Genomic DNA, 22,550 nt, shown 5'->3' with positions numbered 1-22,550 from the left:
GGGACGACGGGACTGTCTCCAGCTATTCTCTGTCCTTTAGAATAGCTCCTACAACTTTTTGAGAAATTCCACTTACTCTCCAGCGAAGTTTTATTATGCAATCAAGGATCTTACACAGCTTTTTAAAAACACATAGTTTGCAAAACAAGATCAATGCACCTTCTGCTCCACTGAAACTCCAGGGATAACTTCAATCTAAGGAACAGAGGCAAACAATGTGACAGAACTGCTAAGAGTGAGAGAGCATGGCAGGCACAAGGACAAAGTCTGCAAGCTAAGCTGTACACTCATTTATCCACCACAGACTTTAAAATCTTATCATGATAGGTTAAGGATGCTAAAGAAAACCCACAGACTGATCACTCCTATCTTTTGTGACTGAAACCTCTGGGACAAAGTTAACCTGAAGCAAATGTTATTGCTGGTATTTCATCAATCTAACCCAACCAGCAGAAGCTGGGTAGGTAAGCAAGACGGTGCTGCAACAGCCTATTCATAAAGAGAAGGATAGATACTCTTTAGTGCACATATTTTGTGCCCTTCTTCAAATTTTCTTGAGCCACACTGGATTAATTGCTTATTTTCTGTGCACCTCATTTTTTCATCTGCTGTGGAAGTACCTAATACTCTGGGGGTAATTAATGATTAAGTAATTGAGATAGCTATATGGTATAAAGGGATGCTAACCTCAAGACACTGCTACACTGCAAGCATTCTGCAAGCAAAACTATGCTGTAGACAGCAGCAGCAAGTTTAATGACCCGTCAGTGCCTTTTACATGGTCTCTTCTGAAAGAGGCATCACGTTCAACATACGCCTATTCTGCCGCAGATCTTGGTGTGTAAGAAATGCATAAAATCATTGCAAGTAGAATTGCAGTAGATAATATTAGACAAAGGACAAGACTGAAGGAAGCCTTATAAAGCATGAAAATACATGTTTGATCATTACAGAAAGGCTAAATTAATAGCTGCTTCTTACACATGCCAAAGGGCTCCCAACCGAGAGGCAACAATGAAGTTTCAATCCATTATTTGCATTTAAAAGAAAAAAAAAGTTCAATGTGAACAGAAACATGTGTTTCCAGGGATTCCCAAGATGTAAAACATCTTCCTGTAATTACATAAATAAAAGTCAGAGACTGAAACCCATTAGTATGTTTCCACTAACAAAGCAGAATAAAACAGAACAAGTTAAAACTTCAGGGAAACAACCATTGTCAGTGTACAGCTTAAACTCTGCTGTGCTGTCATGGAAGAAATAAAAATCCAGAGTAGTCTCTCAACGCAACAAGATAAGAGCAATCCCATTCTTCTCCCTAGTGATATGTAGTCTTACAAGGCTACACTCTTTTATGAGTAGAAGTATTTAACTTTCCATAGCCTCCTTCATTCAGAATTTGAGTACCTCACATACTGACACTCTTCCCTTCCCTTACTGGGGTAGAAATAGTTTGAGCAATTTTTTCCTGTTGCTTTATGCGTCTACACCCAAATAAATAAACAAAGTTATATACTACATATACAGCTTTAAAGAAGCAGCAAAACTAAAGGTACACTTTTGCCTCAAGTTTCAAAAGCCACATCCCCTCACATCTCTGCACATCGGGAGGCCAGGGTGAGGCTGAGAGCAGGATCTAGAGAAAATTCCACACAGTGAGTGCTGTGGGACTCAGGAAAGCTCCAGGACACTCTAGAAATAAAGCCGTGTTGGAAACATGTGCACGCTTATATGGTATATGCCCACTTCACTCCTAGCTGCTGTCATGTGCAACAACTGCCTTGCTTTCAGTAAGCACTTACTCCTCTCCCCACCTCAAACGAGCTCAGAATTACTTTCCACAACCAGTGAAGTGGTCCAAACAGATAGAAAAGCGGAAAGCTAGGCAACTGTAGCAGCCAATGACCCTTTCCAAAGCCAACTCTGCCTAGAATCTCTGAATACTACAAATCTGAATAACCTCTAAATATCACAAACCAGATCCAAAATGCAAAAGGTAAGAGCAAACAAAGGACAGACGCAAAAAACTTGAGCTTTGTTACCTCACGTTTCAAAAGCCTTACATTCATTGCAACTAAATATGTATTCCAATTTGCATATATATATACAGGACTGAGGACTTATGGGTATATAAAGTGAACATGGCCCAGGGAAAACAGCTGTTAACAAATCGCCTCAGGGAAAAATTTCTGCATTAAAAAGCAGCTACAGGTAGGTTACTTGTGGATTTGTTTTAGCTCCACTAATACCAAACAATTTTTACTACAGCATCTAATCTCAGATTTTTCCAAATTCACACCTGTTTCCTCCCCACTGTGCAAAATGCAGTTAACATAACTGGCACCGCAGGAAGGACAGACTTGCTGAAAGCCTGGACAATTGTTCACAAACCAGTCTAGCACCCAGGAGTGTAAAACTAGTTTGAAATAATCAAAGAAGGTAAAATTTACGGGTGTTCACATAGATAATGCAAGGGGGACTAATCCTATTTTCAGAGTTAGAAAGCAACCAACCTTTAACACAGATCCAAGGCTTAGCACAGAAACTGTCACGCGGTGCTGTCACACACAATCTTCTCTGGGGAAGAGACAAAGGGCTGGACATACACCCCACACTGGAGACAAGGACAGAACAAACACCCCAGGGCCACTCACAAGTTGCTCAGGAACGGAAGACCAGAGGCATCCACGCCTCTGCCGGCCATCTGCCCTGGCTCTCCGAAGTGTTTGCCTCAGCAGGGCAATTGCAACATTTACAGTCCTGTTTAGACTTTGGAGCTATCAGGGACAGCAGAAGATAATCCATCCCTTACTTCAATACCATCTAAAGCAAAATGGTTCACTTAACCCTTATTTTCTTGTTTGCAGGAATCCTTTGCCTTAAGAAGTTCTTGGCTGGCAATTCTGGGCTCCAGAATTTTTGGGACAACACACTGCTCTTCGTCAATCCCCTCTCATGAAGGATATGCAAGCCAGGGTGGATTGAAACACCTCACTTTTCCTCAGCCACCAAGCGCACTTACAGTAGAGATGCTTTTGCTCTTTGGCTGCATCACAACTCAGAGAGCCCCAGAGCTTACGCTCAACTGTAACACAAGAACCAAGCCTAGACCTTAAGCGAGGAGTGCAGTGACTGTGTCCTGCCTGCATCACCATCACTGGTAGGTGGACTGAATCATCTTCTGGAGATTTTTGAGAAAGAATTGTCCCAGGAACAGCTTTGAGAGTTACTTCAGTAGAATGGGTCAAGAGCAAAGAAAATCTTTTGGTGCAATCTGTGACAAATTCACACTGCAGACAGAGAACTTCATGTACTGTACTCCATTGTAGACTGAGTCAGTGCCCCTAGCAGAAGGTTCTTCTGCCTCCAACTGCTCTTTATACCATCATTACAAAGGTGCAAACAACACCATGTCTGATGCAAAGTCAACAGCTGCTTACTGCATGCAAACTCCCAAGCCTGTGAATCAGGAGAAAACAGGGGCAAACAACTATAATTCCTAGTCCTTAGAGAGAATAATAATAATAGAAACTTCAGCTATATTAAAAAAATAGATTGGTATTATTTTGAGGCATAATAAAGTTTCAGTTCTAAAAACTGTACTAGCTAACAGCAAAACTGCTGTGTTGTCAGGAATAATTACACTGCAATGATGTCAACTAGAAAAATATTTTCACTTACTGGCTGTGTAAATCATCAGCGTTTTTGGATTCACTAATAAGAAGTAGTTTGTAAAGACTCCCTGAAATCCTGACACTTCCTCAGCACAAGAGTGATGTCTCAACAGTAGCTCACACAGAGCCTGTATTCGCACTAAGAACACACGAGGATGAGGCTGGCATGTATGACTATCCTGGGTTTGACCCAGAACAAGGGCTCCCCCCCCAGCAAAAAATTTTACAGAAGATAAAAAAAAAAGCAGTTGCATTGAAATGCTTCTCTTGCAGCAGTCAATGACTAGCCTCCTGTCAGCAGTCAGGATCACACACAGTTTATACACATGGGAGTGGTACAAGCTGTGCTCAGCGTCCTCAGAGGAGAGGCTCTAATGGCATTTGTTCAAAGCCTTTTATTAACCATCCCTTGACCACATGATGCAGCTTTGACCAGTACTGTCTCTGCTTGCTGTAGGGAGGAAAGACTTGAAGAGGCATCACCCTTGGGAACAACACAAGGCCTCTGCAATCCTCAGTATCACAGAATAAATGGAGCCTGCAAGACAGAAAAGTGGTTGGTACAAACTGTAAAACACCTCTGCCAAGCAGTACCAGTGTTTTATGCACTCGAGTCAGATGATCCTCCTACTACTTGTTTAATATCATGCCTACTAAGCTGAACTGATGGAGAGAAGCATAGTCAAAGTCTTACAAAAAGTGTAGTTCAGAAGACCAGGCACTTATTTTTATCACACTCAAGCTGATTCCTCACTATAGGAGCAACTCCCACACTGATTCCAGCTGGTGGTCTATTTTGTTTCTATCTACAATCATTACTTTCAAGTACAGGGCTCCATTGGATGGATACAGCCCGAGTTCACTCCTTTTCCCATTGTGCCAGGCTAATTCCAACGGTTGCCTGCAAGCACCTTATCACCAGAGTCTCCTTTGCCACAAGTCCCACTCTCAAGACAAGGGAGGGAATGCAATTCCCTGCCTTAAGGGGAAATTACCGCAATTAGCATACAAGAAGAAACCTGATGCGATCTAAAACACACAAGAAAGTAAACAAATGGTAAATGTTTAATGACAGTTGAGATTTCTGCACTTCCAACTGTACTCCTGAGTCTTCTGAAAGGAGGGGATAAAGGACATAGAAAAAAGCATCTCCACAGCAGCGTAGGTGAGTTTTACATTAAGGCTATGATTGAAATACTTAAATGACTAGTAAGCATACCTCCTAGATACGGTGCACAAATTTCACTGGAAGTCTTCAATTCACATCAGTAGACAAGAAATGTTACTTTAAATCACTGATATTAATCTCATTATGCACCTGTAATCTGTTTATTTTGTTAAATCCAGGTCAAATCTCACTAGTTGGCAACTGTTAAATGACAGTGATACAGATACCTGAATATAAAATGTAACCTGTTAACACACTATAAGCTGCTGTGGTTACTTTATTATGCATAGTAAGCTCCTAATGTTTTCTATTTAAAAAGTTCCACACAGTGTAGTATCAGTTTGGTGTGGTTTTCTGTTGGGGTTTTGTTGTTTGTTTGTGGTTTGGTTGTTGTTTTTTTTTTTACACTAATGGCTTGCATCTTTGGATGGAAAACAGAATTTTATTAATGCACAGCCAACACTTCCAGATTCCACCTTATGCAAAATTCACATCTGCCTTGACTAAGACATATGAAGGGGACAAAAGCATTTACTTAATTTGTTTCCTGTCTAAAGTTTATTAGAAGAATGCAAGCATAATCCTTGGAAATCAAACTGAACTAATCGCTTCTGGTTACCTCTTCCTCAATTTTAAGAGTAGTCCTTTCTTTACCTATGCAGAAATAACTAGGCGTGAAAAGTTAGCTTGCTTTTTTCAGCTTTTAAATGGCTTCCACCAGGCACTAAACGAACTGTTTAAACTGAAGGAAATATGCTGCAGGTGCAGAGTCATCAAAAGTTTGTTTATCACTGCACTTCAAACTCCAAGTGCTTAACTAACGATATTCCATCATATCTGAGGTTCTGCTTTACAACTACTGCAACGTGATTACATTCTCTACTTTTCAAGTCTTCTGAACATGAAAACTAACGTTATTAAATATTTTAAGAGGTTAGAAACATGCTCGAAGAGCTGTGAGTGCTACAGAAGCAACCACAGGGATTCAAGACTTTGTTATTCCTCCTTAAGATAACTCAAAGTGAGAAAAACAAGTTATAGAGCTTATTTTCAGGTGTATTCCAAGTGAAAAATTAAGAAATTATTTTCTTCCACTTGATTATTTGACAGCAGAAATAGTCAAAGGAAACAAGACAAACATCTAAGACTATTTACAATCTGATAATTTATTCCTGAATGATTCAACTGTAAGGCTAGGAAAAACTATTTTTAAAAGTTACTTGGCTGCCAGTTTTATATAGGCTGAGACAAATTTTTAAAGGGTTATTACGACTGTTACTAGAGTCAAAATTAAATCAATACAACTGTTAAAATTTATTATGAATTTTCATGAAGGACTAATACCACCTTGAAAGCTGTAGCCACTCCAGCTGACTTGGTAGTTTGCTTCCACACAAACAGCCCAGAGCAGCAACTGTACTGTTCCCTCCTATCTTCCTCTTCCAAGTATTTCAAGCCTGTGCTAGACAAAATCACTTCTGGAAGTCAAAGTGCCAGCCAGGTACCCAGGAGCAGAAAGCAACGCTCAGACTCTTCAGAGTAAGTTCTGCTTTACCCAAAAGAGCACAGCAGCCCCTGAATACATTTAACCTGGCTGAGTTTGCATGCATTTCAGCAACACTATTTTGCAAGTTTTGAAGTGTACTAATTTATTTTTGAAGTTGCATCTGTTTTACAATTAGCAGTTACCTTACTTCTTGTACTCCCAAGCCCCTAGCAGACCAAAAAAACTTCCCTCTTTTTTCCTGGGATCAGCTTCATCTGATACTATCATCTGTAAAAAGGCATTGATACTGAAATACCGGAGCCTTAAACTTCCACTAATGCATGGTAGTAGTAATAAGTAAAGCCTGTAAATTGGAAAACTACATCATTAGTAGCCCTAATGCCGTAAGAAAGCATTAATATGAATAACTTATTCTGAAAATCAGCAAATGACAGGAGATAATAAACTTCACACGCCATTCCTGAAACTAAGAAGCTGCATGCTCAAAGGAAGATACTTCTGGAAAAAGAGGTATAAAAAAATTGAAAGTTAAGCAGCAGTTTGTAACAGCAACATTTCTCTTCTGGTGATGGTGTACTAGATATCCCAAATTTGTTGGAGAAAATAAAAGCTCAACCTGGTTTCCTAAGGACATTTGTCTGCATCTCAAAGAGATGAAACAGTTCAACAGTCTCTGCTTAAGGAAGGATCTACGATCAGAAGAACAGTTCAATATAAGTTTTCACAACAAGAGACTTTAAAGTACCAGCTACCTTGAGATTAAAATACAAAACAAGATACTTTCTGCCACTAGTTGCTATGACAAGTACCTGGAATCTTGTCTGCTAGCACTTTACAGCAGGACAGCTACCCTGATACAGAAGCTGCAATTTTTAAGTGAAAGCAATAACCACAGACAAGTAAAACAAGGAGACAATTTGCTAATACCAAGCATCACATTCTCAGAAAAATCTAACATCTCTACAGTGAAAAGTGTGCAGTTAATGTCAAGTCCAGCGTTTGTTCCATCAAAGAGTGCATCAGAAGTTGTTTTATGAACTACATGCACATCTGACATACAAGCGTAATTCTGTTTTTATTAAGTGCAAGGGAAAACTGTAGTCACCAACAGGCAGGAAACATCATTTGATGCAGTGTATGACAACACTTGACAACCTATTTCTGTACTGATGCCTTTTTGTAGTACCAATCTCCTCAAGCCATTTGATCTGAATTTAGTTCTATATGTAAATAAAACCCATTCAGATCACAGGATTTGGAAAAAAATCACATACCTGTAGTTAGCAAAGTGCTAGCCATACTGCCTAATAATATACTATTTGGATACCTGGCAGTCACAGGGAAGAGACAGTTAAGATTTAAGAAGCAGCTTATGGAATAAAGAACTGAGCAAGTGTCACTGACACCTCCTGACAAATGTCACTGAACATGGAAATAAGAGATCTATGACAAACCTAGAAATGACACAAATTTGCATTCATTTTTAAGCCTTCAAACACTTCATGCCTAGAAGAGAGCCTTTCTGAATACCAGATCTTGTCTGAACTGAAAACAAGTGGAAAACTTACCTTTCCAGTCTCTGAAGCAACTATAATAAAAATCAACATTATACATGTTTGTAGTCCATGTACTACAATTCTTTTTAAATACTTTTCTCAGTACTGGGGAAAAACAACTGAAGTGAGGGCTTCTTTGTGTCTGTTTTCCTATAGAGCTAACTGCCAAAGACTAATTCCAGAGCTCTGCTGAGATGAAACTGTTAATACACACAAAAAGACACTATAAAACCTGAACTTCATTAAAAAAAAAAAATAAAATTGCATATTTATGTCAGCTCCATTCAAAAAGTATTTGCCATGTGCAAGTCAGTAGACTTCTTCCCTAGGACCTCTTTATAAAAATGAAACTGAGAAGCGTTCCTTTCCCCAGCTCAATGGCCCTCTCAAAACACAAACACACTGATGTTATGCAAAGAGGACCCCTTAAACTACACACTAGAGAGTTACCTTTAGGATTTAATGTTTCCTAGTCTGGATTACAGTCCAAGCAAGATCTCCCGTGACTGGGTGGATGGGTGGGGTATTTACAAAAAGGGAGAAAAAACACAAGAACTTAAATTAAAAACAAGCTAATTCTGACATTAATAATGAGGCTCACATCTGTTTTGAACACTATTTCATGCTCTTGTGAAATACAGCTACAGGGGACATTTCACAAAACAATGTTCCACAGCTTCATTGTCTATAAAGAAATCCTTTAAAAATGCACACTAACTTCAACACAGACTTCGTAAACCTCCCAATCCTTCAGAAAGGTGGCCAGGGCATTAGTATTGTTTCGCATTCTAACCAAGGACACTGCTGAGTGATGGGCAAAGCCTGAGCATAGATCAGCTCCTAGGAGATCCAATCCTCCTTCTGAACTAGCTATCAAACCAAATGTAACCTGCTTGCTAAACTGCATGCAGACCAAATTCAGTTGGGTGTGTAAAGACAGCACCAGCAGCTTTGAAGGAAAAAAAAAAAAAAAAAAAAAAAATCTGTCAGATTCCTGAAAGAGGCAAATATCATACCGGATGAGTGCTGTAAGAGAGGCCTACTCATGAACACAGAGAAAGACTGAATGTTTTAACTCAAGCTGTGGTTCAACAAGAAATTAACTTCTTCCTCCATGCAGATTTGCTCACGCTTTGACAGTGACAGACAGTGAGACCGTAAACTGAAGATTATGCATCACTGGACAAGAGTCTCAACGACAGAGCTGGGCAGAAGGGAAGGGGCAGACATATTAGATCCAGAAAGCAATGCTTGAAAAGGCTGAAGAATGACAGCTTTACACCTTCATTTATGAAACAAGAAACTGATGGACTCATCAAGTGCTTCTGCCTTTTGCCTAGAATTCAATTTAAAAATTAAATGACTGGGATAGCCAGCTTACTGCTAGCTGCAGTCTCCATCCACTGCAAGGCAAGCTCTGTACTGGGACAAACAAAACTACGCTATGCTGTGTTCTCCCAAGACCACATGCTGACAGATAGAGAAGCCAAGCATAGAGCATCAAGTGCCAAGCTGTACTTTCCTCTTTATATCTGTATGATTAGAACAGTCTAATATCTAGAAAGAAGTTTCCTTCAGATACAAGTGATGCTGAATAAGCCTACTCAATGACCAAAAAAAAAGCATTGTTTATGACAGCTACTAAACTCCAGAGAGCAGCATATTTTAAATTGGAACACTGTATCTACTCATAAAAACAGGTATTTCAAGGACAGCTTGCTTATGCTTTCCTAATGAAGTGCAGGTGACATACACAGCTATGATATTATGACTCAGACAAGATGCTAGCTCCTCTGAGAGGCTTCGTGGCTTTGGAGTAGGAAGAACACAGGAGGATATAAGAAAGCAAAAGTGAAAAAGGCTCTTGAAAAACACGTTACCCACATCCACATCCAAAGGTATCTGGACAGCTGGAGAGATGTCCCAGTCTGCTAGAGCAAGACAAAGTAACCCGAACACCTACAGAGCTCCAGTATGACCACTTGCAAATACCAGACTTCACAGCACTGATATCCTGACTCTGATTTGTGTCAGTGTTTGTTTACTAAAAAGATGGATCAAGATGACACTTACTACTGGGCAACAACACTGCAGAAGTTAATTAAGGTCACTGTTGTTAAGAGTTGATCTCCTGCATCCTATTTGTGTTCACATGAACCTACTGCCCCTGGATCTGGCAATTTACATTTGTGTACTGAAACACAACTTGAACCTTACTTTTTGTACTGTCAGAAAACTCAAGACATTTCACTCTATGTCTGAGGTGCACTGATACCAAACTGAAGAAACCTAATCTTCAGTCAAAACCAATGCTAAAAACTAAGCGCTGAGAGGAAATACCAGTAAGGAAAGCTTACTCTGATCCACACACAAAGAAAGGGGTTTCCTGTGCACAAGAAGCATACAGCACATTTTAACAGCCTCAGTGACATGCTCGGTCCTCCAAAGAAGAGCAGGCAGTCTTTTATTCCCCATCTGGTGGTCATTAACTCTAGAATACAAACCTCAGAGTACGTCACTAGTACTACTCCATCCCTCCATTTTGTACATGCTGCTTGTGTTGCAATGAATCATACCCTCACATGGATCTCCAAAGGGCTCCTGCTTCCAGCTTCCCAAAAGGCTAGATTAAAATGGAGAGTGCTCGTCTAACTTGTAAGTGTACCTTCTTAGGCAAGTTAAAACTGGTACCTGCCCATCCCAGCTGTTTTATCTCTCCAATAATTGATCTTACTCACACACTTGCTAGCATTCACAAACTGGCAGAAGACATAATATGCTCTTCCTATTGCTCAAGGCACAGTTAGGAGACACTCATACCAAGGTGGCATGTATGGTGCAAGATGCTAACCTGTAAAATACCTGATACTGGAACCCTGCACACAGACCAGGAAGCCACTGATCTCCCTACTGTAAATCCACTGATTTCACTAATTGCAAAACCCAGCACGCAAAATTTAGTATTTGTGAAATAATTTAGTAGCACAGAAAAAAATTCATGCTTTAGCTCCTGAGACAAGTTCTGCATTTAAGAAAAAAAATTACAACACATGCTAAAACTGCAGAAGCTCTTTTTTTTTTGTACTGCCCTTTGCTAACCACCTCAGTCTTCAGCTGGAGAGAAAATTAAAAATCGAAACCAAATGTCCAAGTTGGAATTGAATCTCAGTCATAGCCAGACAGCTTTATATCTATTTCTCTGCTAAAAGAAATCACTCCCACTCTGTTCATGTTTCTCCACCTCGGAGAAAAGCATAGTAGTCCCTCTTCTTTCACTGTGTTGCCTATTTAAACAATATGGCCTTAGGACAGGTTAACAAGATGTAGCACAAAGGACCTTAATCCCAGCCACAGTGTCCACGTGTAACAATGACCCCCCCCCAGTGCTTCCTGCCTTCAGCTTCAAGAGTCTCTCTCTATGTTTAACCCTTCAGCTTCACATAGCCTGACCAGAGCACCAAGCAATACAGACCCTGCTGACAGCTGGCAAGACAGTATCACACAAAGCAGAAGATGGAGTAAGAATTGCCAAGGTGGTCATCTCCCCAAGGACAGAAAAAACTCCATCCACTTGCATCCACTGCAGAGCAGAGGAAGGAAGACAGCCCTCCCACCTGCTTATCAGGTCTTCAAACCATCTCAAATCACAAGCTATGTAATAGCACATCCCCTGCCACCACCTATACTTTTCTCCTCCTAAAACTCTGCTTACAGACCACATAAAGAGAAACCTCCTAGCTGGGCTATCCTAACTCCAGAAATCTCTGCATTTCAGTTAGAGCATCACTACATGTTTCTCAACTCTACCGCCAGATACTTAAAAATCTGCTACAGACACTTACCATATTTCAAAGGGGGGAAAAAACCCACAGAAGGTGAGAGTCTAAATTTAATTTACCCTCTCCCCTAAAAGGTCCTTTTAGGCCACCTCTCCAAAACAAGAAACTGCAGCCTCCAAGGAAGATGAGCAGCTGTTTTGACAAGTCTGGTCCTTGTTCAAATACTAGAATATAAGCCTTGAGCAGTAATACTTTGCCATCAATAAAAAGTTCAACTGAAGTACACTGCCCTGGCCTTAAAACACAGGTCATCTATTCCATGTTACATACAAAGGAAAAACTACCACATTGTTGTTCAAATTGAAAAGGTGCACAGAAGAAGTCACAAGCAAAAGAAGAAAAACAGTTCTGGATAACACTCTGCAAGTTCTATTCTCATGTGTCAGAAGCAGTGTCAGACAGTAGAACAGAGTAAATCACAAATGCCAGGAAAAATTAAAAAGCTATCTGTACTTGGGTATTGCTCCATTCTTATTATTTTCTTGACTTTTTACCATAAAGCCACATCTCTGGTCAGTGTCTAAAAAAAAATCTCAAGAATTCTTAAAGTTATTCCATTTAGACACTGCCACACATCATGTAGCTGCACTAAACTGACCAGACATTTGTATGGAAACAAGACAAGTTCCAAGCCCATGCCATACACACTTAGTGGAGTGAGCTCAACACTTCCGAAATTAAAGAGCATTTGGTAAAACTCATTCCAGAGCAGCCAAACAGTGCTCATGCATTAGCCCTCTGGGTTTCAGACAGAACAAACTGTATGCAGGCTTATCCACATAGAACATGAGACCTCATATTTCATTTGTTCCCATCATTTATTCCTTAACACAGCAAAATGCTCGACTACCAAGGTCCCAGATGTTTGCTGCAAAAATTAGTAGGATGGTGCAAATCAATGACTGGTATTTCAAAATGAGCAGTAAGTAATAAAAGCCACTAGGATCTTATTTTTAGAAAATAATTGAAAAATAGCATTATGGGAGAAAAAGAGACATTTTGAAGAATCAGAACTATGCCTGAATGTAAGAGTGTTTCTCCCCCAAATAAAGTTGTTCTATCTCTAAATACTGTGCATCTGTAAGAGACTACGTCAGCTGTATACTGCAGCTGATGAGATGTAACAGGCACTTAGCTAGTACATCCTCACCATGGAGCATGTCTTTAATGGACACAGATATGACCTAGCTGAAGATGAGTTACACAGACTGATCAAAATATTTTAGTGAAGCTACAAGTACACTCCAAGCCTTCCTAAGGCAGAAATCAATCTCTCTTCAGCCAGGGAAAGATACAGCCAGCTGCAGAATCACTCTGCTGCAGCACTGAATTCCATGAACATCTATCTGTCTTTAACATGCAACCATCTATATGTTGGGTAGAATGATGAAGGAGCAAATCTTCATCTTTTGGTGGGCACCATGAGGCTCAGCACTCTGCAATATTGCTAGAGAAGGAAGTCTTTGTCTTTATAACACTCCTTAAAAAAACCCTTCTCTGTCAAAGGTATAAGATAAAAATACATACATGCAAACCCACACAGTTCACAACTGCACAAAGCATATGGCAAGCTTGTGAGCATGAACAATTACATTCATGTCAAAAATATTGATAAGGAATCCAAAAAGATCTACTTATCAGAAGCTTTGTGGGAAGCAACTTTTGGCTCCAAGACTGACAGAAGCCTTGTAAACAGAAGAATTTCCCAGTGGCCTGATGGTGTCCCTCTTTACCCTGCAACCATCCCAGTTTCAGAAGTTACTGTCTTCAAACTTAAAAAAAGGATTTAAAGTATGTTAGGTGGAGACACATGTTGTTTTTCTTGATGAGGTATTGTCTACTGAGGCTGAATGACAAGCACCTACACTAACTTTCCTGCTATGCCTCCCATATCTGAGCCTGCACTGCCCCCATCCCATCAAGAAATGCATTTCAGACATTTTCCAGCCCCCGTCTCCAAAGCTTTCCAAGACAGGAGTAAAGCATGCTCAATGCTGTCCGCCCTTGCGACTCCTTCATGTTGGGAACTGGCAGTTTCAAACACACAGCAGCTGTCAGTACAAGTTCATTGTCAAAACTGAACTACTAATGCAGCCATCTTCAAGTGAAGCTACTGAGATACAAGTAACAGCAATGAACAAAGGAAACTTCCCCAGGGTGAAGCAACAGTATCAAACATAGTACTCATGAGAGCTGTCTGGCATTATCTTCTCTTACGCCCAGAGTATGCTGTTCTGGCAAACAGACTGTAAAATGATGGAAAACATCACTAGAACTTTGTGGTAACACTAGCAAATAGGTGAGGCAATTCTTTTTTGAACCGCTGTCCCACTTCTATACATCTTTGCTCATTACAGAACTTTATCACTAGCTATTAATAGGGAACTAACTGCTGAGGTCCCCCACTTCTCCAGAAAGTCTGAGCTCCACCACTTGTGCTAGAGGATCTCCCAGAGTATTGTTTGTTGTAAGGACTGGCACAAAACTATTTCATATCACCGCTCCTGCTGACACAGACTGAGGTTTAACAAAGTCCAAGAATTGTTGATGTTAAGTAGATGTTACAAAAGAACAAGTTCCACTAAAACTGATTGCAGTGCCATACTCTGCACTTTCATTCTCAGCAAGTTTGAAGCTCTCACTTGTTCATCAGCTGAGTAGCTACAGAAGTCAAATTTAGAAACCAAATTTCAACTTGAAAATGTGCATGTATGTTCACCTTTCTAAAGCTAACAGAAATTTTCTACTGCTTTTTATACCTTGCAGGTCACAAGAATACAAAATTAACTTCACCCTTTCTTTTCATGTCACGTCCCAAATATCCCAACTCTCAATGTGAGACATCAAAATATATTACTGTAGTTCTCTTTTTAGGATCATTAGTTTAAAAAGCAAGCATTCAAGATGAAAATACTTGTAACTATAAATCTGATTAAATCCACTGGAACTATTTAGTACTTGTGTCAGCCAGGACACTTTGAACAAATGCTGTACTAAAAATACTGTAGTCTCATACACACCAGGAAGCCACGACTACAAATTGTTCAGCTGAACGACTAAATAACAGAAGCCTGCACTAGAAAAGGTGTTCTCTGCTCTGCCCGGAACAGCACCTCAACACTGTATTAATTCCAGTGTTCAACCAGTGACAGACAGTGGAATCCACCAGAGGCACATGCAGCGGGAGCTCCCCAAGAGCAGACAGTCAATAGCAGAGTAAGGACAGCAGTAACCGAGAATACTGTTCAGAAGAGCAGGTCAGCAGCAAACTCGCTGCTGAAACAACAGTAAGTCCATACCCTTCTCCTGTTCTCTTAACGGGAGGAAGCATTTTGAAATCTAATGATGATACATATTTAAACGCTGACAGTGCTAAACAGCTCAGAACGGAGAGTCATACAGGGAGAAGGTATGGCTGGGCATATTTGTCATATGCTGCTGTCTCAGTCAAATGAAACAGCCCCAGCAAGGTGAGGTGATAAACACTGATTTCTACAACGAATATCCTCTCTCAGATTTGGAAACCTAAGACACGGTCCTTCAAAACTGCAGGCAAGAGTGAAATATATAATGCTAAATAGCGTTTTGTTCCCTTGTTTTGGAGTGTGAGGTTTTCAATAAAACGAGGCAGTTTCTATAAAACTAGCAGGCACAAAGGCAATTCAATTTAATAAGCCAATAAATATTTCTGAATGACTGCATGTCTTACAAGGATATGAAAAATTATACTAGCACAACCAGCTCAAGCAGACTTGAAAGAGAAACTATCCCATCTTGAAAAGCCATAGAAAAAAAAACAACCACTGATTTCTTATGTTAAATCATCCTTTTATTAAATAGTCACTGTATCACTAAAGCCCACCCCTGCAGTCCAGTAACAAAAAGCAGATACACTGTCAGAGCTCCGCTGATTTTAGCAGAACTACAGCAATTTACAACACCAGTAAGAATGTGACCTGGAGCCTCCCTCTAATAGGGCAGTGGCTTGTGCTATTTCAGCAGGTATTACTTTAACAGGAATCCAGTGAAATCATTAACAGAGGAATTTGAGTCAATGAGATGTTAAGTACTTGCTATAATTACATATTATTGCAGTTTCTGCTGACAGCGCAGCTCAGGAGGTTGGAATTCAATGAACTATCCAACAAATATCTGAAGTCACAGTTGTAAATGAAATTAAATCTGAATTTGTGTTCCATCATGTTTACGAGCTGTGTGCGTAATTTATGTGAAGTCATGTAAAAAAACCCCCACACTTTTACACTGGTCCCCCCGTTAAAAAATGTTCATGTTTTATAAAGCAAGCAAAGTAGGCCTGATAGCATGTTAATAACAGATACCGCTTAACACCCTAGTAAAAGGAAAAACATCTTAAGAAAACCTGCTAGAAGTAGGAAGCACACAGACCATTAACCTCCGAAACACATCTTCCAGCACATTTAGGTAATTCTGCTGAGTTTTAACAAAACCAAAAGTTGGCCGCAGCTAAGAGAAATGCAGTCAACTCCCCACTCCCACAAGACACCCATTAAGTTTTAACCTGAATGCTGAATGTGTCAGAACAATTAACACAACAGACCTCAAGGTCTTTAGCAAAGCCTTTCTGAGGCTACTGCTGGGAAAACAGATGCAAACAACTTATGTGGCATATGATATTTAAGAGCAGTTTACCAACCATACATTTATTTACATTTCTAAGAAGTGTCATAAATGATCGATTTACTTCAGAGCACCCTCACGTGCAACAATCTGAATCCCCTCCAGTAAAGCTACACTTACAAGCCCTGCAACAAACTGCTGTGAACATATTTGAAAATCAATGTGAAAACAAAATTAAGAATTTTTGCAGAGATTGATGGCTGATGTTAAATGCTTCTAAAATAAAAAAGCTAAGTGTTTTCAGATTTAAAACTACCCCAAGTATTGTTCTGAGGCTGTGGGCAGCGCTTCTTACAGTGCGGGCTCATCACCCAGCACCGCAGGCTGGAAGCGAAGGCAGCGAGTGACTCAAGGCTTGTGTTGGAAGGAACAAATTACATTCTTCAGGATTTATGTCTCCATGTATCACAAAAAAGGGAAAGGAAATCTTCAGTGGAGATATCAATCTGCACCTAAATACCATTAGCTACCTTTTGTATTTTGGATCCCTTGCCAAACATTTGACATTTAAACACACTGGTGACGACATGCTCAAAAGACAATTTTGCCCTGACGTGCACAAGACACAGAGAAAGTACAAGAGTTTACCTTCAGGCTTCCTAACTTCCTCAAGTTTGTTTAGTACAGTGGCTTTAACAGCAGAGCTAAGGTACACAGAGCCCCATGTCACAAGTGGACCCGCTCTCCTTCAAAAAAACCCTCTCGTTCATCCAGAAGGTGCCAACAAAGCAACAGCAAGGAAGAACAAATGTGGTCTCCAACAGACTGTTTCACAACCATTGAAAAATCTTCAGGATCTCTGTTATGTTGCTTTTCAGTTTGTTAGCATTTAAATCACCCCCAGCTTTTACGTGTGCTACTCTATCACACTTGAAACATTAATGTAAAACACAAACTGCCATAATTCCTCAACTTCTAAGGCATTTGTTCAGCACTCTTCCTATTTAATTTACATTTCCCTCTTGTTCACTCCCCTTCATATCTTCACCGTGATATATACAGAGGTGCCGTATGAGTGTTCAGGCCAACATAAAATACCTGCAAGTTTTTGATAAGACGCTGCAGCAGCAAGGGCTTCTTTCTTCTCCCCATAAAAAATTCACTGTTAAAGCAAGCACCTCCTTCAAGCATGTTTGACTTCCAGGAGCCACCACTATGACGCTGGACAATCAAATTCACACTTGACTCCCATTACTGTAACCATTACTACAATGATACTGGCCCCCAACTGCATCTTAGCATAACTAGTCAAATCAACCAGATGAAAAAAACCCACTGATTAGGGTGATGTCTTACTTTCTACACAGAATGGTTCTGGATTTTACACAAGTTCTGATCACAGGCTGATGAGCAGCCAAGACACTAACAGCAGTTAGTGGAATTTAGTATCTTTGGAACACAATTTGATTATTTTGCAAACAAAAGTAATTTTTATCTACTGCACTCTGCAAACACAATGGGAGAACTGAAAGTCAAGATAAATTGCTTTTAGACTCAACACTGTCCTTCGTAGTAAGAGGTTGTTATGTTCAACCTTAATAACAAAGCTCTTCAAGGCAAAACTCAATAGAATCCAAACAGATCTTGCAACTGAAGTGATCTTCAATTTTACCAAGTGAGGAAAAAAACCCAGAATGATTCCCTCCCTGAATACATAGTTGTGATTCAACATTCACATCTGTGAAGGGGTCATTTTCAGTGACCAAGCTGTATTTGGAAATGACAGTTTTAGACTATGATTTCCCTCCTACAATGCTAAAGACTGCGAGGACGCTACTTACAGAAAAGGCTCACTGTTTCAGCACAATATTGTTCTCAGGATGGTCTGCAAAACAGGCGCTGCTAGGACTGAACATGGAAAATTCTTTGCAGTGTGTACTGATACTAAAAATATAGTTAAGGTGAAAAAAATACACACTATGGCCAAATTAAACAGGAGGAAGAATCTGGATATTGAGATGGAATGCAATTACCCAAGTTGGAATTTGCCCAGGACACTCTTTCTTAAGAGTGATCTGTCTATTTAATGACAAGAAATAGAAAGGAACACATATTTACTGCTGGCATCCTCTCTCATACCTAACACTGCCCCGCCATCAATGAAACTGGTGTGTAATCCAATCCAAGTTCTCAGCTACAACCAGAGTGCTCCGTGGTGACCTGCAATGGGCTAGCAGATCCACCTCCACCCACCTTACTCCAGCTGCAACAACTTATGTGATCACCACCTGAGGTACTATGTCCATCGACCCAGATATGAACATCAGTAACAACAGGAAGCTTCAAAGTGCTTAAGCTGCTCTATTTACTGATACGCCATCCAGAAGTCACCCAAAACATTCTTTATTAACAAAAATGTTTACTGCTGGTACATTCAACATTTAGAATGAGTCAGTACCAGCCCCCAGAAAAACTTTCCTTCTCCCAGATGTAAAGAGGAAAGGCAGCTTAAAAAGAGACATTGGTTCTATCTACTGTTAAGCACTGCCTAACAATAATCAAAGTACAAACCAATTCTAAACATCTGGAAAAAAAGAAGTACTTGAGATTCCCACCACCCACTCATAATCTTTGCCACTAAATAGGATCAAAACAAGAATATAAGAGCTAGAGCCTCGCCGCTATGTCTAAATGAGACCCACTGATCTCAGATCCGCATGAGGCAATTCCCGACACAGAAGCGCAAAGAACTCCTGTGTAGAGGAAACAAGACTCGGAGCAAGCAGAGGTGACAGGTTTTCAGGAAGATCAGTCGTGGTCACAAGGTCAGAGAGGACAGTGTCTATTCAGCATTATTCCCTTAACAAGACTAACAGGGTTACACATACCTTTCAACTCTGAAAAGGATTTTGGATTTTAGGGGCCTCTGATCAGTCACAATGATGTTACATGACTGCCATAAAATAATTACGATAGAAGGAAAAGGATGCCAGTATCCACACTGGTATGAATTTGTTGGGTATGCCTGATTTACCTTCCATCAAGGTGTCTTAGTTTGAATTTCTGTATTGAATTCCTCCAACACATGGTAGAAATAAAAACTGGAGTAGTTTTAAGTGCTGTATGCCTGAAAATCTTAAAAGAATAAAACAGCACATGGTCACAATAGAGAAAAATCCCTCTAAGAGGTTCACGGGAAGCTGGGAGTAGAAAGGTCAAATATGCATCATTTCCCCTATGTAAAGCAGTACAGAACTAAATCTTACCAGAGAGTACTTTTCCCTAAATAAAGATGATCCTTAAGCAAATATTTCCCAGCATAAGAAAGCTACAAGTATTCAAATACATGCTTACATTTTAGTTGCTTCAAGAGTTACTCCTGCACTTCTTGGGAAATTCACTGCCTCTTTTTTTCTGTTAAGAATTATTCACAGAGCCTTACTACAGATTCAGAATGGAAATAAAAGTTCAAAAAACTGCATATTCACTACTGCCTGCTCCCATGGTGCACACACACAATCACATTCTAATGAACTGACAGAAGGAAGGGTGCTCGCAAATGAAGATTTGTAAATATTTACACGCAGTAGCCTACAAAGCAACCAGGCACATGGACATCATCCAGAAAAGCATGCTAAAAATCAGTACAACTACAGGTCAAGCAGGTAATGTTTTGTCCTCTACCACCTCACCAGTCAGAGGACAGCTCAGAGCTCCTTACACATTCCATACAGTAACACATAGACACAAAGGTAGGTTGCATGTCCTCAACTCCCCTTCACCCTGCTTGAGCCCTTCAATTTGACACCTACCAACTGAGGGGGGGGAAAGTAAAAAAGAGCTTTTACTTCCTAGAAAAATGAACAATCAGAAGAAGTTAGCAGCCATCAGGCTGATTAGAAAAGATAGTATTATACATGTGTATATATGAATATAAATATATGTGTGTATATTCATATATAAATATATACATATATATAAAATTACAGGACTCCCATAATGTTTCTTAACGAAATGAACACTTAATTGAAAACTTTCTGAAGTGATGCTCTCTACCTTTCTGGAATTGTCTACACTGTCAGGTTTTTTTGTTGTTTGGGGTTTCTTTTTTTAATGTGGGCTTTTATTTTAATTAAAAAGCCCCACCCAACAAGGCAAAGTTACATCAATTAAATAGCAAGGAAAGAAATAAGACGGATCTTAAAATGGATGCAGCAGATTCTTTTAAAGAGCAACATGTTGCAATCACCTTTCATTTTAGGGGAAGGGAGGGATTCCCTGAAAGGAACAGAGACAGAGAGCAGTGGGGGGAGGGAGGCTGCGATAAAAAACGGCTTGGGGATTTATTTTAGTTAAAAACTTTGCTTTCCCCTCCCTTAAGAAGGGGCTGGGGGCCGGGAATCGCCATCCGGTGCCTCTGTAGAAGGCTCCTCACCGGCAGCTCGGGGAGGAGGAGAAGGAGAGAAAGCCACACAGAAGAGAGGAGAAAAAGAAAATGGCGCAGAGACTAAGTCCCGACCGTCGACAAGGCGACTTTCCAGGGAGGAATCGGGGCCCAAAGGGGACCCCGGGAGAGCCGATGGGCTCGGATCGGGGGCCTCCGGTGCCCCCACTACGGGAAGCGGGGGTCGGGGGGGGGCGAGGCGGCCGGGAAAGGGGCGCTTTTGGCAGCTCGATGGGAACAATGGGGCCGGTGAGCGAGGAGCCGGGACTTAGTCTCTGGGACGCCATGTCTGTGCGCGGCCGGCGCGGCGAGGCGAGGGGCGCGCCGGGGCCACACTCACCGTTCGCTCGGAAATCCGCCTCGATCTGCGGGGAGAGCAGACAGGGAGAGACCGTGAAAAACGCCGTCCCGCCGGGGGATTTATTTTTTGGGGGCGGGGGGGAGGGGGGGGGGCGCGCTGGATTTTTTTCTCCCCCCTTCCTTCATTCTCATTTTTAGGGAAATTAAATATCAAATGAGAAATGACCAGCGCGATGCAGAAGGTTCCCTCCGTGACGGGGGGGGGTGATGGTGGTGAACCGTCCCCCGGCAGCCGCACGGCTCCTGGGGTGACCCCCCCAGAGGGGAGCGAGTCAAGGGAAGGTGGCCAGCCGCCCCCCCCCCTTCCCGCAGGCAGGGGGTCCCACACAAGTCCCCTTTCCCCCACCACCCCCCATCTGGGTAGAAACGGGTCCCGAGGCGGGGGGCGCTCGGTGGATGGGGGCTCCCCAGCACGACGCGGGCGGACAGGCCGGGTTGACAGGGCTCTCCCCAGACGCGTGGGCTACCCCGAGCGGGGGCAGGCAAGGGGCAGCGGCAGGGCACGTCTCCCCTCACCGAGGTTAAAGGAGGGGGGAGTTTGGTGTCAGCCGGGCCCCCAGGGCCGACCCTGACGGGAAGCAAGGACCCCGCAGCCTCGGCGGCGAGGGGCCGGGGTCCCCCGGGAGCGGGCCCCCGCGGGCGGTGAAGGGTCGCTCACCTGGGAATCGTTGTGCAGCTGGTCCCCGCTCATGCTGGAGGTGCGGGAGGCCCGACGGAGCGGAGCAGGAGGAGAGGAGAGCCGAGGAGAGCCGCACCGAGCCTGGACTCGAGGGAAAGCGCAGCGCCTGTCTCCGCCGCGGTTGTGTAACAGACTAAGTCCTCATTTCGGCGCACTGCGCAGGCGCAACGGCTTTTACAAGCGGGGCGGGGCCAAGGCGACGATGGGCGGAACAGTGGGGCGGGACCTACGAAACGGCAGCTCCAATATTTGCATCCGAGTCACGCCCCTTCCCCGCGAGCGAGCCGGCGAGATTTGCATACGGGCCACGCCCCTCAAGTGTGCCGCCCCCCCAGGCGCAACCCTCTCGCTCGGCCCCTCCCACACGCCCGCGCCGGCTCGATTTTTACATATCCGGTCACGCCTCTTCCTCCCCTTCTCCAATCGCGCAGCCAGAACCGCCCCTCATTTACATGCTCGGCCCGCCCCGCCGCTCCCCTCCCCGCCGCGGGAGCAGCCCGGCGCATTGTGTAAGAACCCGTGCCCCACTGTGCGCGCACTGCGCATGCGCCCCATCCCACACGGCAGGCCGCCGGCTTTATTTGCATACAAGGCCTCGCCCCCGCCTGTCCGGGGAGCATGGCGGCGCCCTGGCGGCGGGGTGGGCGGCCGTGGCGGGGTGCGTCCCCCCGCACCGCCGTGATAACCAGCACCATACATCGTGAGCACCCTGCGGGGCACCACA

The 22,550-nt window shown here is 42.3% G+C and overlaps 1 protein-coding gene across 1 annotated transcript in view; it reads right to left on the bottom strand.

The window, feature by feature from the left end:
• Positions 1–21,958, bottom strand: part of TOP1 (DNA topoisomerase I) — a 68,157-nt gene extending 46,199 nt beyond the window's left edge. Inside the window, exons 1-2 of the mRNA XM_074920146.1 lie at positions 21,806–21,958; positions 21,128–21,152 (exon numbers count right to left, since the gene is read on the bottom strand). Coding sequence (XP_074776247.1) covers positions 21,128–21,152; positions 21,806–21,838 — 58 coding nt within the window. The 5' untranslated portion in view covers positions 21,839–21,958. The remainder of the gene's footprint in view (positions 1–21,127; positions 21,153–21,805) is intronic.
• Positions 21,959–22,550: the final 592 nt, after the last annotated feature.

Source organism: Athene noctua, chromosome 16, assembly GCF_965140245.1.
Source record: "Athene noctua chromosome 16, bAthNoc1.hap1.1, whole genome shotgun sequence".
NCBI classification, from domain to species: Eukaryota; Metazoa; Chordata; class Aves; order Strigiformes; family Strigidae; genus Athene; species Athene noctua.
This window is presented reverse-complemented; position numbering and strand designations above follow the sequence as displayed.